Source organism: Carlito syrichta, unplaced genomic scaffold (genome assembly GCF_000164805.1).
Source record: "Carlito syrichta isolate Samal-C Ts95f unplaced genomic scaffold, Tarsius_syrichta-2.0.1 Scaffold309773, whole genome shotgun sequence".
NCBI lineage: Eukaryota > Metazoa > Chordata > Mammalia > Primates > Tarsiidae > Carlito > Carlito syrichta.
In genome coordinates, this window is record NW_007253869.1 from 873,882 (window position 1) to 888,258 (window position 14,377).

The following is a 14,377-nucleotide window of genomic DNA, read 5'->3' on the forward strand; positions in this document are numbered from 1 at the left end:
CAACTTGGTGAGACCTCGTCTCTACAATAAATCAAAAACTAGCCGGGTGTGGTAGCACGCGCCTGTAGTTCCGACTACCTGGAAGGCTGAGGCGGAAGGATTGCCAGAGCCCAGCGGGTTGAGGCTGCAGTGGCCAGGAGCATGCCACTGCACTCCAGTATGGGGGACAGAGTGAGACTCCAACTCAAAAATAAATAAAAATAATAAAAATAAAATAATAATCAGCAGTTGAAAATGGACTGATCCAGTTTTCCTTTTCTTTTTTTTTTTTGAGTTGGAGTCTCACTCTGTCACCCAGACTGGAGTGCAGTGGCCGCTCCCGGCCACTGCAGCCTCGACCTGCTGGGCTCTGGTGATCCTTCCACCTCAGCATTCCAAGTAGCTGGAACTACAGGCACGCGCTACCACACCCAGCTAATTTTTGATTTATTGTAGAGACGAGGGCTCGCCAAGTTGCCCAGGTGGGTCTTGAACCCGCGGACTCAGGCAATCCACTTACCTCAGCCTCCCAAGACGTGGGATTACAGGCTGAGCCACCAAGCCCGGCCTGATCCACTTTTTCATTTCATTTCCCCACCCTCATCCCCAAAGCATTATTGATGTAATAGTGAGAGGTTGGTGACATGTTGAGGGCTATAGTGATCGATGTTTTCTTTATGTAGAAATCTTATTCTGAATGCATCTTTATGAAAATTATCGAGAGGGTAGACTCGTGATTGTTCATGTCAACAAAAAGTGGTATCAGTTGAAAAAAAATACAACACTAGAATGAAAGTAGCAATAACTGGATCTGCTGTCTTCCTCTGACCTTGAAAAAGAAAGACAGCTTCTCTGCATGTTGGACTTGGGGTAACATGTGTTTCCTAGCGCTGTTGTGTAGATGAGGTAACTTACATGAAGTGTTCTGAACTCCTTAAGGAACAATGTCAAAGCAATGAAATGTGTTTCTACTATTACAGTAAAGATAGTGAGGAGGAGACAGACCTACGTTTTCTTCCTTAATCTTCTCATCTTTCCAGATGCTGGTGGGTCCTTCTGAGTTCCCTCTTTGTTCTTTAGGTTCCAGAGTTCCCTGCTGGGGCACAGAAAGAATGCCCTCTACCCTCTGAAACCATGTTCATCAGGGTGGCCTGTGTAGGCATCACCCAGTGTGTTGTTCTAGGAGAGCACAGGGACTGCAAATAGAAGAAGGCTCCCCTCGGCAGGCCAAGGAGAGGCCACCATGGACAGTGTGCTCCTTCACAGCTGGCCTGCTCCTCTTTCACAGAGCCCACGGCCTGCTGCCCGGGCTCCTCTGTCCACCCTCACTGAGAAAGGAAAGTGAGCCCACAGAGACCCGTGCTTCCAACCTGTAGGAGCTGCCCAGCAGTGTGAGTGTTGTTGTTACTGCTGTCGGCCATGTCCTTCAGTGCTACCATTCTCTTCTCCCCTCCCAGTGGTAGCGAGGCCCGATGCTGCTGCTGCGCCTGTAAGAGTGAGACTAGTGGGGGCAGCACAGGCTCTCAGGGTGGGAATCCTCCTCCCAGCACCCCCATCACAGTGACCGGACATGGCCTTGCCGTTCAGAGCTCGGAGCAGCTCCTGCATGTTATCTACCAGCGGGTGGACAAGGCAGTGGGTCTGGCTGAAGCCGCGCTGGGTCTTGCCAGGGCCAACAATGAGCTGTTAAAACGCCTCCAGGAGGAAGTGAATGAGCTGAGGCAAGGGAAAGTGTCCACCCCTGACGAAGATGGAGAAAGCCAGGCCCATAGTGCCCTACCTGAGGAGCCTGGGCCTCTCAAGGAGAGTCCGGGTGAAGCCTGCAAGGCTCTGTCTGCCATGGAAGAGGAGTGTGACAGCGTGGGCAGCGGCGTGCAGATGGTGATCGAGGAGCTGCGGCACTCTTTGGGCTTCCCAGCCACGCAGAGAGACGTGCGACTCCCAGGGTGTGCGCTGGCAGCCGGGGAGGGGGCCCCGCTGCTGAACCCCGTGAGTATGGCCTCAGAGGGTTGTTGCTCCTGAGCACTTTTCCCGGCCTTTTGCCTGCTTCCCCCCACCCTTCTCCTCTCTGTTCTCTTTCCATCTTTAAACCTTCCTTTTGTTTGTCTTTGTGATAAAATGGGACCAAGTATCCTTTGCCTCCAGGGGTAGTCAGTGCTCCTGTTTTCATCCTGAACCGTCAGCCTTTTGGCAGAAGGTCGTGTCTTGGCGTGTGTGGTGACAGGGGTGCCCTTCCCTCCCTCTCAATAGCTCCGCATGGCACCTTCTCCTCCACAGCTGTCTCGCCTGCTCCATGGGCTCTGCCTCTCCTGGCGAGGATGCCTGCCGTGCACAGACGGCTCATTCATATTTTATTGCGGGCCCTCCGCTTGCCAAGAGGAGTTTAGTACAAAGAGAAATGGGATATACAGGGGAGAGAGGCAGAGGTGGAGAGAGAGGGGAGGAAAAAGTGAGAGGGTAGAGAGATAATAGAAGACAGTCTAGGGAGGCCAGTGAAAACGAAGGGTTGAGGAAGGAGAAAAAGTGAAAAAATGGAGCATAGAAGAAAGGTGAGTCCACGTGGAAAGAGGAGAATTTCTGTGAGCAAGAGACCATGAAGTAAGGCGGGAGGGAGGTAGAGGACAGGAAATAAAATGTGAAAACGAAATGGCCAATTGAGAGTTCATAGTGAGAGAATAACATATAGGGAGAAAGAGGGAGGAAAAGAAGGAAGCCAGTGAGCATATTTTGTGAGCAGGAAAAGACATAGAAGTACATGGTGCTATTTCAGTTTCCTTACTGCTTCAGGGCCATATGAGCTGGCAAATCCTGGCTGAGTAGAGTCAGAACTGCAGAATGTCACACATGGAAGTATGAAAAGGAGATGGAGAAACCATAGCGATCATAGAGATGAGAAAATAACAGATGTGGTGCCACTTGAGAGACGGTGGGAGGTCTGTCAACTCTCTTCCACCTTGTTCTCCGTCTGCCCTCTCTTCCTCCTCTCCCTACAAAAGGCATAGACACCCAGTAAAGAGTAAAGTAGCAGAACTCATGGGGTAGAAGGGAGGGATGAAAATCCCAGCCCATCTGCTGGATCTGAGAAATGAATACATAAACTCCCCTCTCCCACTCCAGTGGAACACAGCAACTGGTCATTGCTCTCCTGAAGGCACAGCCGTGGGGGTAATGGCCACTGCTGCTCACCCCAGTCTGTCTGGTCAGGACTCTCAGTGGCTCTGGCCCAGGGGAGGAGGAACTGGAAGATGGGAGGCAGGAGGGTATCAAGCCAGGCATTGCCCTGAGTTGCAGGAGGGTATCAAGCCAGGCATTGCCCTGAGCTGTGGGTTCTTTGAGCAGGGAAGGCTTCCAAGCCGGCAGGATGGAATTAGATTTCACATCGCAGAAAGCAGCTCACAGGTCTATAAATCTCAGCCTCCTCCCCCGCATCTTTCTGTGTGTGTGTGTGTGTGTGTGTGTGTGTGTGTGTCTTTCCCCCCATTTTCACTGTTTTGTTTTCTTGGCTGCAGAAATCCCCCCTCCTTTCTCCCTCCCTCTCTCTGCCTTTCTCCCTCCTTTCTTCCTCTGCCCTGTATGTCCTTGAGTGAGGGCACAGGCAGTCAGGTAGATGTCAGGGCTCATGACAGTCAGATGTGACCAGGGCAGGATCAAGGTGAGGGCATAGGCTGGCCCTGGGATTAAAAGGTAGGGGTGGGGAGGGGGCTGTCACTGCCAGCCTCTCTAGGGATTTCTGACTTTATAGCTCTCTCCTTTGCTCTCATTTTTCTTTTATCCTCTTTATCGTGGTTACTGTTTTATTTTCTTTCTCCTTCTCTTGCTTCGTTTTCCTTTCTTGTCATCACTTCTTCCCCCAATCCCTTTCAGACAATATACTTACCTGACTACATTTCTTATACGTAAAAGCAAGACATAATGGAGTACTTACAAACAGAGCATCAGAAACATGTCTTGTCTTTGTGAGTAGACCTCCAGTAACGACACAGCACGAGAGGCTCTCTACACACAAGAAGTATTTGCCCAACGCTCCTCTAGGAGTCTCAGAGAAACAAGCCATTGACCATTAAAGACTGTGTTAGATTCACCCTTCTTTCTACCCTCTGTTTACCATTCTTGGCCAAAGAATGATGGTTGAGCAGGTTCCCCTACGCCTGGCTGGCTAATAGGCTATTCTTTTTTACGTTCTTAGCTGGTGGATGATTTTGTGGCCTCTGAGAGTGCAGTGCAGCGAGTGCTGGTCCCTGCTTATGCCAAGCAGCTCTCACCAGCCACACAACTGGCTATCCAGCGGGCAACCTCAGAGACAGGGCCAGAAAATGGAACCAAGCTGCCACCACCCCGCCCCGAGGACATGCTCAATGCTGCTGCTGCATTGGATGGTGCCTTGGAAGAGTCAGGCCCTGGGAGCACTGGGGAGCTGAGACACTCTCTAGGGTTCACTGCTTCTCCATGCAGGACCAGAGGGAGCGGGCAGAAGAACTCCAGGCGCAAGCGGGATCTGGTACTCTCTGTGAGTGAGCTCAATTTCTATAAATTTTTCTTCAGTCTGGAGAGATAAACGAAGAATGAAGGATGAGTTGATTTTAAGCCTCCCGTATTTTGATGAATGGTATACTGAATCCTACTGGAGCGGGAGGGACAAGGAGAGAGATTATTCTGCAACCTTACGGATAGGCAGACCCCTGCTATATATGGAGCTTTTAGGCTTTTCAAGATAAAGTGCTATCTTCCTTTATATCACATCTCTCAGTATCTTGATCATCCTGATGGGAAGATATTTAAGAAATTGAGCAGATTGATCACCAAAGGGTAGCATTGGAAATCGAGTGCAAATTTAGCCAGTGTGCAGGGTAAGTGGCAAGGGAGAGCCCCTTGGGTGGAGAAAGCCAAGTTGTCCTGAGGTGGTCCCAAACCTCAAAGATGCAGAGGGCTACTTGACACTCAGCTCTGTTATAAAGGTTTGGAAATGCTAGTCATTCCAAGAGCTCTTGGCAGGGAAGGGACTGGCCTGGGCCAGGTCAGCTTGAAGCCTTCTTGGAGTAGCTGGAAGCCCTAGGAACATCCTGCTGAGCAGGGAGTCCCCAGCCTGGCTGCTGACCCAAACACAGAGATCTTCTAGGGCAGTAGTTCTCAACCTAGGGTGATTTTGCCCCCAGGGGACACTTGGAAACATCTGGAGACATTTTTGTCATTTCAGCTGGTGGGTGGGTAGGGAGAGGGGAAGGAGAGTTCTACTTAACTCACATCTAGTGAGTAGAAACCAGGTATTCTGCTAAACATTCCACAATGCACACCACAGTCCCCCATAGCAAAGAATTATCTAGCTCAAAATGCCAATAGTGAAGAGGTTGAGAAACCTAGGATGACCATAGTCTTTTGGATTAACTGGGCCCAAAAGCTTCTTTCTGATAACCATGGGGATGTTCTTTAGCCATATAATGTTCGTATTGACTGTAATGAGTTTATAATTTGCATAAAATCAAGATTTTCCATCACTTCATTGCACTCCTGCCTACTGCCTCCAGAGTTAGGTATAGTGTTGGGGCCTGGCTTCTTCCTTCCCTTTGGAGAGTTCAGTGGAATTGAGGGCATATTGGGAGGACAGTATGCTCACTCATTATGATCTGTTATTTTGTTTGGAAAGAATCTAGAAGCTGGGCTCGGTGGCTCAGCCTATAATCCCGCGCCTTGGGAGGCTGAGGTGAGTGGATTGCCTGAGTCCTTGGGTTCGAGACCCGCCTGGGCAACTTGGTGAGACCTCATCTCTACAATAAATCAAAAAATTAGCTGGGTGTGGTAGCACGCGCCTGTAATTCCAGCTACTTGGAAGGCTGAGGTGGAAGGATTACCCGAGCCCCAGCAGGTCAAGGCTGCAGTGACTGGGAGCGGGCGACAGAGTGAGACTCCAACTAAAAAAAAAAAAAAAAAAAAAAGAATCTAGAGGGCCAGGCAGGGGGAGGGATAGTTGCAGATCTTCACTATTCCAATCTGTAGCTCTGGAAAGGAATTACAGAGGCAGCTCTCCAACCTGCTGGGGCTCCTGTGGATTGCTGCTAGGAATCCTGTGACCCAAAAGGACCAAATCAGAATTCTTCATTCCTTATAATACTGCAGATCCCAGCCACCCCTTGGGGAAATGTATGTATTTTTAGCTCACTTAGGAGGTAGGTGAGCCCGTAGCCTTTATAGTCCTAACACTTATTACTATCTAGAGTATTTTCCCATTCCACTTCAAGCCTAGCTAGTTTTTTATCAGCTGATCTCTTCCAGGCTACTTGAGTTGAGAGATTGCAACTCCCTTTTTTCCTTCTTGTTTTTTATTTGTTTTTGTTTGTTTGTTTTACTGTAGAGACAAGGTCTTACCATGTTGCCCAGGCTGGTCTCAAACCCCACAGGCTCAGGCAGTCCTCTCACCTTGGCCTCCCAAAGTACTGGGATTATAGGCTTGAGCCACCGCACCTGGCCTCCTTCTTGTTTTTGAAACCCTCCCAGATACTTCCTGAGACATTTACCCATTCCTTTGTGACTCCTTAAGTTTGGACTGCTAAGAGGTAAAATAACTATACCAAATATAAAACTAGCATAGTAATAGTCCTTTTTTACAGAGTAAAGACCCTAGCCATAAAGAGTTGACAGTGCTCTCTCTCTCTTTTTTTTTTTTTTTGACTTGGAGTCTCACTCTGTCGCCCAGACTGGAGTGCAATGGCACGCTCCGGGTCACTGCAGCCCTGACCTGCTGGGCTCCGGTGATTCTTCCGCCTCAACCTTCCAAGTAGCCGGAACTACAGGCATGTGCTACTATGCCCGGCTAATTTTTGATTTATTGTAGAGATGAGGTCTCGACAAGTTGCCCGGGTGGGTCTCGAACCCCTGGGCTCAGGCAGTCCACTCACTTCAGCCTCCCAAAGTGCTGGGATTACAGGCTGAACCACCGAGCCTGGCCGACAGTACTTTCCTAAGTTGGTATGATCAGTCAGCTATAGAGGTGGAAGGATAAATTGGGGATTTCTGAATATGGAGCCAAATATGGGACTGGGTAAATTCCATTGACTGAGGGAGCTTGGGCTGAAAATATATTTAGAAACAAAACTACACTTAATAGAAGAGAATGTAAAATCCTACATTAAATTCAAACAAACAAAAAAATAGGTTGGGCAAGGTGGCTCACGCCTGGAATTCCAGTACTTTGGGAGCCCAAAATGGAAGGATCGCTTAAAGCCAGGAGTCCAAAACCAGCCTGGGCAACAAAGTGAGGCCCCGTTTCTACTAAAAAAATAATACTTGGTATGTGCCTGTAGTCCCAGCTACTTGGGAGACTGAGGCAGGAGGATTGCTTAAGCCCAGGAGTTCAAGGCTACAGTGAGCTATGATTGTGCCACTGCACTCCAGCATGGGTATGAGTGACTGAGCAAGAACTCTGTTTCTATTTAAAAATAAAAATAAAATCGTTGCAGAATGGTAGAGACAGTATCTGTGTGAAAAATAGACTTGTGTTGATTATAAACTCACCATGAATAAACACTGTGACACTGTGAATAGGGGTGGGGTTACTGAGAAAGGTAACACCATCTTGGGTTTCATTCCTAGAAGTATTCCACTCAGTGAAGTAATGCTCCCTTTGCCCAGACCTCAACTGATGAGTTAGATTCAGTTCCAGGTGCCACCTTGTAAGAGGGACACTGACAAACCAGAAGCTTCATAGTTTGATGAGGAACCTGTCTGGAAACTATGTCACAAGGAATGCCTGAAGGACATGGGGGTATTTGGACCAGATAGGAGATGACTTAGGGAGTTCATGAACCCTGTCTTCAAACATTTCAGGCGCAGCTATGGGGATCATATTTTAAAGCATCTAAGGCAAAACTTTTTTTTTTTTTGAGTTGGAGTCTCACTCTGTCACCCAGACTAGAGTGCAGTGGCCGCTCCCGGCCACCGCAGCCTCGACCTGCTAGCCTCCGGTGATCCTTCCGCCTCAGCCTTCCAAGTAGCCTTCCAACTACAGGCATGTGCTACCACGCCCGGCTAATTTTTGATTTACTTGTTAAAAAGTTTTGTGGCCAGGCTCGGTGGCTCAGCCTATAATCCCAGCGTTTTGGGAGGCCAAGGTGAATGGATTGCCTGAGCCCGCGGGTTTGAGACCCGCCTGGGCAACTTGGCGAGACCTCATCCTACAATAAATCAAAAATTAGCTGGATGTGGTAGCGCGTGCCTGTAGTTCCAGCTATTCGGAAGGCCGAGGTGGAAGGATCGCCAGAGCCCAGCAGGTCGAGGCTGCAATGGCCGGGAGCAACCACTGCACTCCAGCCTGGGTGACAGAGTGAGGCTCTAACTCAAAAAAAAATAAAAAAAATTTTGGGCCGAGCGTGGTGGCTCAGCCTGTAATCCCAGCGCTTTGGGAGGCCAAGGCGAGAGAATTGCCTGAGCCCAGGGGTTCGAGACCAGCCCAGGCAACTTGGCAAGACCTCATCTCCACAATAAATCACAAAAAAACTAGCCAGGTGTTGTGGCGTGTGTCTGTAGTCCCAGCTACTTAGCAGGCTGTGGCAGAAGGATCACCTAAGCCCAGCAGGTCGAAAAAGATTCACCAGCCTGGGTGATGGAGTGAGACTACGACTCAAAAATAAAAAAAAAGTTCAACAGCAAATAAGCTGACTCAAAAAGGAGAACTCATCCTTTGCTAGACGTGTACAAGCAAAGCTGAAAGATAACCTGTTTAATGATGTGAAAGGGAGACTGAGTGAGAGAGTCTCCGAGAGCCTTTCTAATTCACCTTTCTGTTATTTTATTTTTATTTTTTGAGTCAGGGTCTCACTCTGTCACCCAGATTGGAGTGCAGTGATGCAATCATGGCTCACTGCAGTCTTGACCTCCTGGGCTCAGGCAATCCTTCTACCTCAGCATCCCAAGTAGCTGGGACTACAGGTGCACATCACCATGCCTGGCTAATTTTTAAAAATGTTTTGTAGAGATGAGATCTCGCTATATTGCCTAGGCTGGTCTTGAACTCTTATGCTCAAGCAAACCTCCTGCCTCGACTTCCCAAAGTGCTGGGATTATAGGTATGAGCTACTGTTCCTGGCGACATTTCTGTTATTTTAGACCATGGTGTATATACCCTTGAGATTTGTGGTAATGTGCAAAGGAATATATAAAGCCATGGACAAACCTGAGGCATTTTCCTGGGTCATTAATTTTACTAGAAGATTTCAGAAAACATTTGTATAAGAATACAGGTATGTTTTTTGTTTTTTTTGAGTCGGAGTCTCACCCTGTCACCCAGGCTGGAGTGCAGTGGCACGCTGCTCACAGTCACCACAGCCTCTACCTGCTGGGCTCAAGTAGTCCTTCCACCTCAGCCTTCCAGGTAGCTGGAACCACAGGCATGTGCCACCACACTTGGCTAATTTCTCGATTTATTGTAGAGACAAGGTCTTGTTATGTTGCTCAGGCTGGTCTTGAACCCCTGAGCTCAGGCAATCCACTCGCCCCTGCCTTCCAAAGTGCTGGGATTACAGGCTTGAGCCACTGCGCCCGGCTAGAAATACAGATATGTTTTTGTTTTTGATTTTTGAGTTGGAGTTTCACTCTGTCGCCCAGACTGGAGTGCAGTGGCTGCTCCCGGCCACCGCAGCCTCGACCTGCTGGGCTCCAGCGATCCTTCCGCCTCAGCCTTCCAAGTAGCCGGAACTACAGGCGCGCGCTACCACGGCCAGCTAATTTTTTTTTTTTTTTTTTTTTGAGTTGGAGTCTCACTCTGTCACCCAGACTGGAGTGCAGTGGCTGCTCCCAGCCACTGCAGCCTCGACCTTCTGGGCTCCGGCAATCCTTCCGCCTCAGCCTTCCAGGGAGCTGGAACTACAGGCACGCGCTACCACGCACGGCTAGTTTTTGATTTATTGTAGAGATGAGGTCTTGCCAAGTGGCCCAGGCGGGTCTCGAACCCACAGGCTCAGGCAATCCACTCACCTCAGCCTCCCAAAGGCACGGGATTACAGGCTGAGCCACTGAAGTGGCCCAGCTAATTTTTTGATTTATTGTAGAGACGAGGTCTTGCCAAGTTGCCCAGGCGGGTCTTGAACCTGCGGGATCAGAAAATCCATTTGCCTCAGCCTTCCAAAGCACTGGGATTACAGGCAGAGCCACTGAGCCCGGCCGATACAGATATGTTTTAAAGCAAAATTTAAAATTTGCAAGAATAGGGGACTTCAAGAAATGCCCACTAGTATTACAGCAGAACAAGCTCAGTAGAGAAATAATAAATTTTAAAGAATGTCCACTTGGAGTAGTCCTGGTATATATTTGCTCTTCCCTTGCTATTAGGGGTATGTTCACAGAAATGTTTTGAGACCCTCTGCTCTAGTGATCACATTACTCTGGAGCAGAAGACCAGGGATATTTCTGGAATCTTGACACAAATTTAATTAAAATGGGGAAAAATGGCCCCTTAACAAATACTAACTTGAATAGGTTCTTGCTTAGAAGGGGCATCTACAAAAATGGTAACTGGGCTATGGGAAGGCTTCATGCAGAGAACCCCATAGGGACAATGCCTTTTTACCCTAGGAACCAGAGGAAAGCTTTCATAATATCCACTCCTAGCTTGATTCTGTTTTTTTCCCCCCTAGAAACTGGTCCACAATGTGCATAACCACATCACCAATGACAAGCGGTTCAATGGGTCTGAAAGGTACGGTCCCCTTGAGGAAAAAGAATCACAAGGTACTTTGTAAGGAGAGGGAAGTATAGGGGGATGCTCCATACAGCATTGAGACTAAGGCTTTGATCTCACCCCTGCCCTTGTACCCTGTCTTATATGCCATGGAGGGATTAACCACCAAGTTGATTAGTGCTGGGGATCTCCGTTTGTCTGGCTCTCAAAAGGCTGACAGCCTTATTCACCCTCTTCTCTTTGTGGTAGCATCAAGTCCTCTTGGAATATTTCAGTAGTGAAGTTTCTTCTGGAAAAGCTCAAGCAGGAGCTGGTGACCAGTCCCCACAATTACACTGATAAGGAGCTGAAAGGTGAGAAAAACTGATTTAATTCCCATCTCATCCTTTCTCCTCCTCCCTTCCCACTCCCTCATTCTTAGTCAAGAAGAGTTATGATGGAGATGATTTAGGTAGTTTTGAAAATAGTGGATTTAAAATAATTTTTTGGTTATTCTTCTCACCTACAATATATTCATAGGATTACCTCAGACTGCCTTTTTCTTCCCCTCTCAGTCTGACGTGAACATGAGAGAAGGAAAGGGCTAGAACACCATCATGTATTCTGTTTATACAGAGCCTGAATCTAAGTGTTATGAAGAGGAAGTCAGGAGCTAGGCCTTCCTTTTTGTCCCTAAACATGTCCTTGCTTTCTTCTGTTATTTGTAGCTAACCCTGAAGTATTATGAAAGTTTATGCTCAAAAAGTACTTTTAATCTGTATTAGAGTAGCAACAGGGGTAGGTTTAATTGGGGTGGGAGGAGGATACAGAAGCAACTGGAGTTGTCTTTTTCCAGTGGGAGATATTCATGAAGAGTGAGTGTTGGAGATGGAGGTGGGCAAAGAGAGCTCAACCAAAGAGTGAACAGATGTGATGGCTGTGCCAATAAAGCCATCAGCTAAAGAATGATCCTCAGCCTCCCATCTAGTAATGAAAAATGGGCTAAGGATCACTGCTCTAGAGCAGGGGTCCCCAACCTCCAGGACCATAGACCGCTGCTGGTCCATGACCTGTTAGGAACCTGGGTGCACAGCAGAAGGTGAGTGGCGAGCGAGTGGAGCTCCATCTTCTGTCAGATCAGTGTTGGCATTAGATTCTCGATTTTTTTTTTTTGAGTTGGAGTCTCACTCTGTCGCCCAGACTGGAATGCAGTGGCCGCTCCCGGCCACCGCAGCCTCGACCTGCTGGGCTCCGGCGATCCTTCCGCCTCAGTCTTCCAAGTAGCTGGAACTATAGGCGCATGCTACCATTCCCGGCCAATTTTTTTGATTTATTGTAGAGATGAGGTCTCGCCAAGTTGCCCAGGCAAGTCTCGAACCCACGGGCTCAGGCAGTTCACTCACCTCAGCCTCCCAAAGCGCGGGATTACAGGCTGAGCCACCAAGCCCGCCCAGGCTTTAGATTCTCATAGGAGCGCAAACCCTATTGTGAATTGTGCAAGTGAGGGATCTAGGTTGCAGGCTCCTTATGAGAATCTAATGCCTGATGATCCCTCCACATCCATGGAAAAATTGTCTTCCATGAAACCAGTCCCTGATGCCAAAAAGGGTGGGGACTGCTACTCTAGAGGACCCTGCTTCTTGCTCCCACCCTCGTCTCTGCCCCCCCACCAGGAGCCTGTGTGGCCTACTTCCTTACTAAGAGGCGTGAGTACCGCAACTCTCTGAACCCTTTTAAAGGCCTGAAGGAAAAAGAGGAGAAGAAACTTCGAAGTCGCCGATACCGGGTACGTTTCTAGGCATTTCTTTCAAGATGCTAAAGTCTGAACCCTAATAAGCCACAGTGGGAGGGACCGGAGAACGTGGCATCTGAGAATCGGGTTGCAAGCCAGAAAGGCAGGCAGAAGAGAAGGATGAGCCAATTCTAACATTTGACTTGGGCCCTGGGTTATCTTAGGCATAGATGTTACCCAAATCTAATTCATAGTCTGTTTATCTTCCTGATCTCTGTTCTGGGCTCCTACCTTAGCTTTTTGCCAACCGATCCAGTATCATGAGGCATTTTGGACCTGAGGACCAACGTCTGTGGAAGGATGTGACAGAAGAGCTGATGTCAGATGAAGAAGACAGTCTTAACGAGCCAGGTGTCTGGGTGGCCCGCCCTCCCCGTTTCCGGGCCCAGCGCCTCACAGAGCTCTGCTACCACCTGGATGCTAACTCTAAGCATGGCACCAAAGCCAATCGTGTTTATGGGCCTCCCTCCGACAGACTGCCTTCTGCTGAAGCCCAGCTCCTTCCACCAGAACTTTATAATCCTAATTTCCAGGAAGAGGAAGATGAAGGAGGCGATGAGAATGTGCCTGTCTCCCCATCTTTTGATCAACCTCACAAAACCTGCTGTCTTGACTTGAACTCATTCATTGAAATCAAGGTGGAAAAGGATGAGTGAAATCTATAGCCAAGAATAACCCTGGCTCCTGCCACTCTCCATGTCCCAGGAATGAGTGTTGCGGGTCTTCCCAGAATAATGAGATGCCCTCTGCAGTCTGAAAAAGCAAATTTTCCTTTCTTCTGATACACTCTCCACTGGAAGTGGAAGCAGGAAGCTCTGGTGGGAATAGAGTGACTTACCTAGAAGGGGATAAGCTCCCTGGACTGTGAATGGCGAGCCAGAGAATGCTTATTCTTCAGCATAAACAGTGCCTCACAGGAAACTGGGATAAGAAAAGGAGGAGGTTGGGTCTAAGAAACATGAGGCCTTTTTGACATATGCCTCCGTTTCTAGTCTTTTCTGCCCCTCCCCAGTTTCACCCAAAGCTCTTGGGGAAGCAGCCGGGGTTGTACGTTTGCTGTCTGTCCCATGACTGCTGGTCTTGCTCTGCAGAGGAAGCAGAACAGGACCAGTCCATGGTAATACTGCCACCTGGTGAGCAGTTTCAGTCACGGGCTTGATTCTTCTGAGCAAGAGACAAGTTCCATCACTATTTGGGAATTGGGATCTAGATATAATTGCTATTGTTTGCTGAATTATGTAAGATTTTACTAGTCCCATCTTACCGATGAGGAAATTAAGGCTGAAAGAGTTTGTGTCTCACTGGCAGCTTCTCTTCCACTGTGCAACCAAGCAGAATACACAACTTCATAGCTATTTTTTAGTTCGTCAGCCAACCTGTATTTTGAGGAAGAGAGAGAGAGAGCGAGAGAGCGTGAGTGCACGTGTGCATTTTTTTTTTTTTGAGTTGGAGTCTTACTCTGTCGCCCAGACTGGAGTGCAGTGGCCGCTCCCGGCCACCTCAGCCTCGACCTGCTGGGCTCCGGCGATCCTTCCGCCTCAGCCTTCCGAGTAGCTGGAATTACAGGCATGCGCTACCACGCCCAGCTGATTTTTTGATTTATTGTAGAGATGAGGTCTCGCCGCCCAGATGGGTCTTGAACCTGCGGGCTCAGGCAATCCACTCACCTCCACCTCCCAAAGGCGCAGGATTACAGGCTGAGCCACCGAGCCCGGCGTGTGCATATTTTGAATGGACTGAAAAGTAAAAATGGCTTTGTCTTTATTCAGTCATACAAAAATATTGATTGCTTACCAAGCGTCAAGTACTGTGCTAGGTGTTATGGTTACATTGTTGATAAGGTTTGATGCTGATCAGAGGTTTTATTGTCTAGTCAGGAAGCCAGGCAACTGAGTAGGCAATGAAAGAAACTGTGATAAGGATGACTGTGGTGGTGGTGGGGGGCGGGGGATGGGGTGCAG

General features: G+C 48.5%; 1 protein-coding gene across 4 annotated transcripts in view; it reads left to right on the forward strand.

Annotated features, from left to right (window-relative positions):
* CUNH14orf93 (chromosome unknown C14orf93 homolog) overlaps window positions 1-13,391 on the forward strand; it is a 26,132-nt gene extending 12,741 nt beyond the window's left edge. For 2 of the 4 annotated variants that reach the window (XM_008067797.2, XM_008067799.2), the window contains 6 exons: window positions 1,268-1,968; window positions 4,166-4,486; window positions 10,602-10,663; window positions 10,895-10,998; window positions 12,298-12,410; window positions 12,653-13,391. In XM_008067797.2, the coding sequence (XP_008065988.1) occupies window positions 1,399-1,968; window positions 4,166-4,486; window positions 10,602-10,663; window positions 10,895-10,998; window positions 12,298-12,410; window positions 12,653-13,072 (1,590 nt within the window). In that variant the 5' untranslated portion in view covers window positions 1,268-1,398 and the 3' untranslated portion in view covers window positions 13,073-13,391. Of the gene's footprint in view, window positions 1-1,019; window positions 1,969-4,165; window positions 4,487-10,601; window positions 10,664-10,894; window positions 10,999-12,297; window positions 12,411-12,652 lie in introns of all 4 variants that reach the window. The other 2 variants (XM_008067801.2, XM_008067798.2) reach the window with 2 other exon arrangements.
* Window positions 13,392-14,377: the final 986 nt, after the last annotated feature.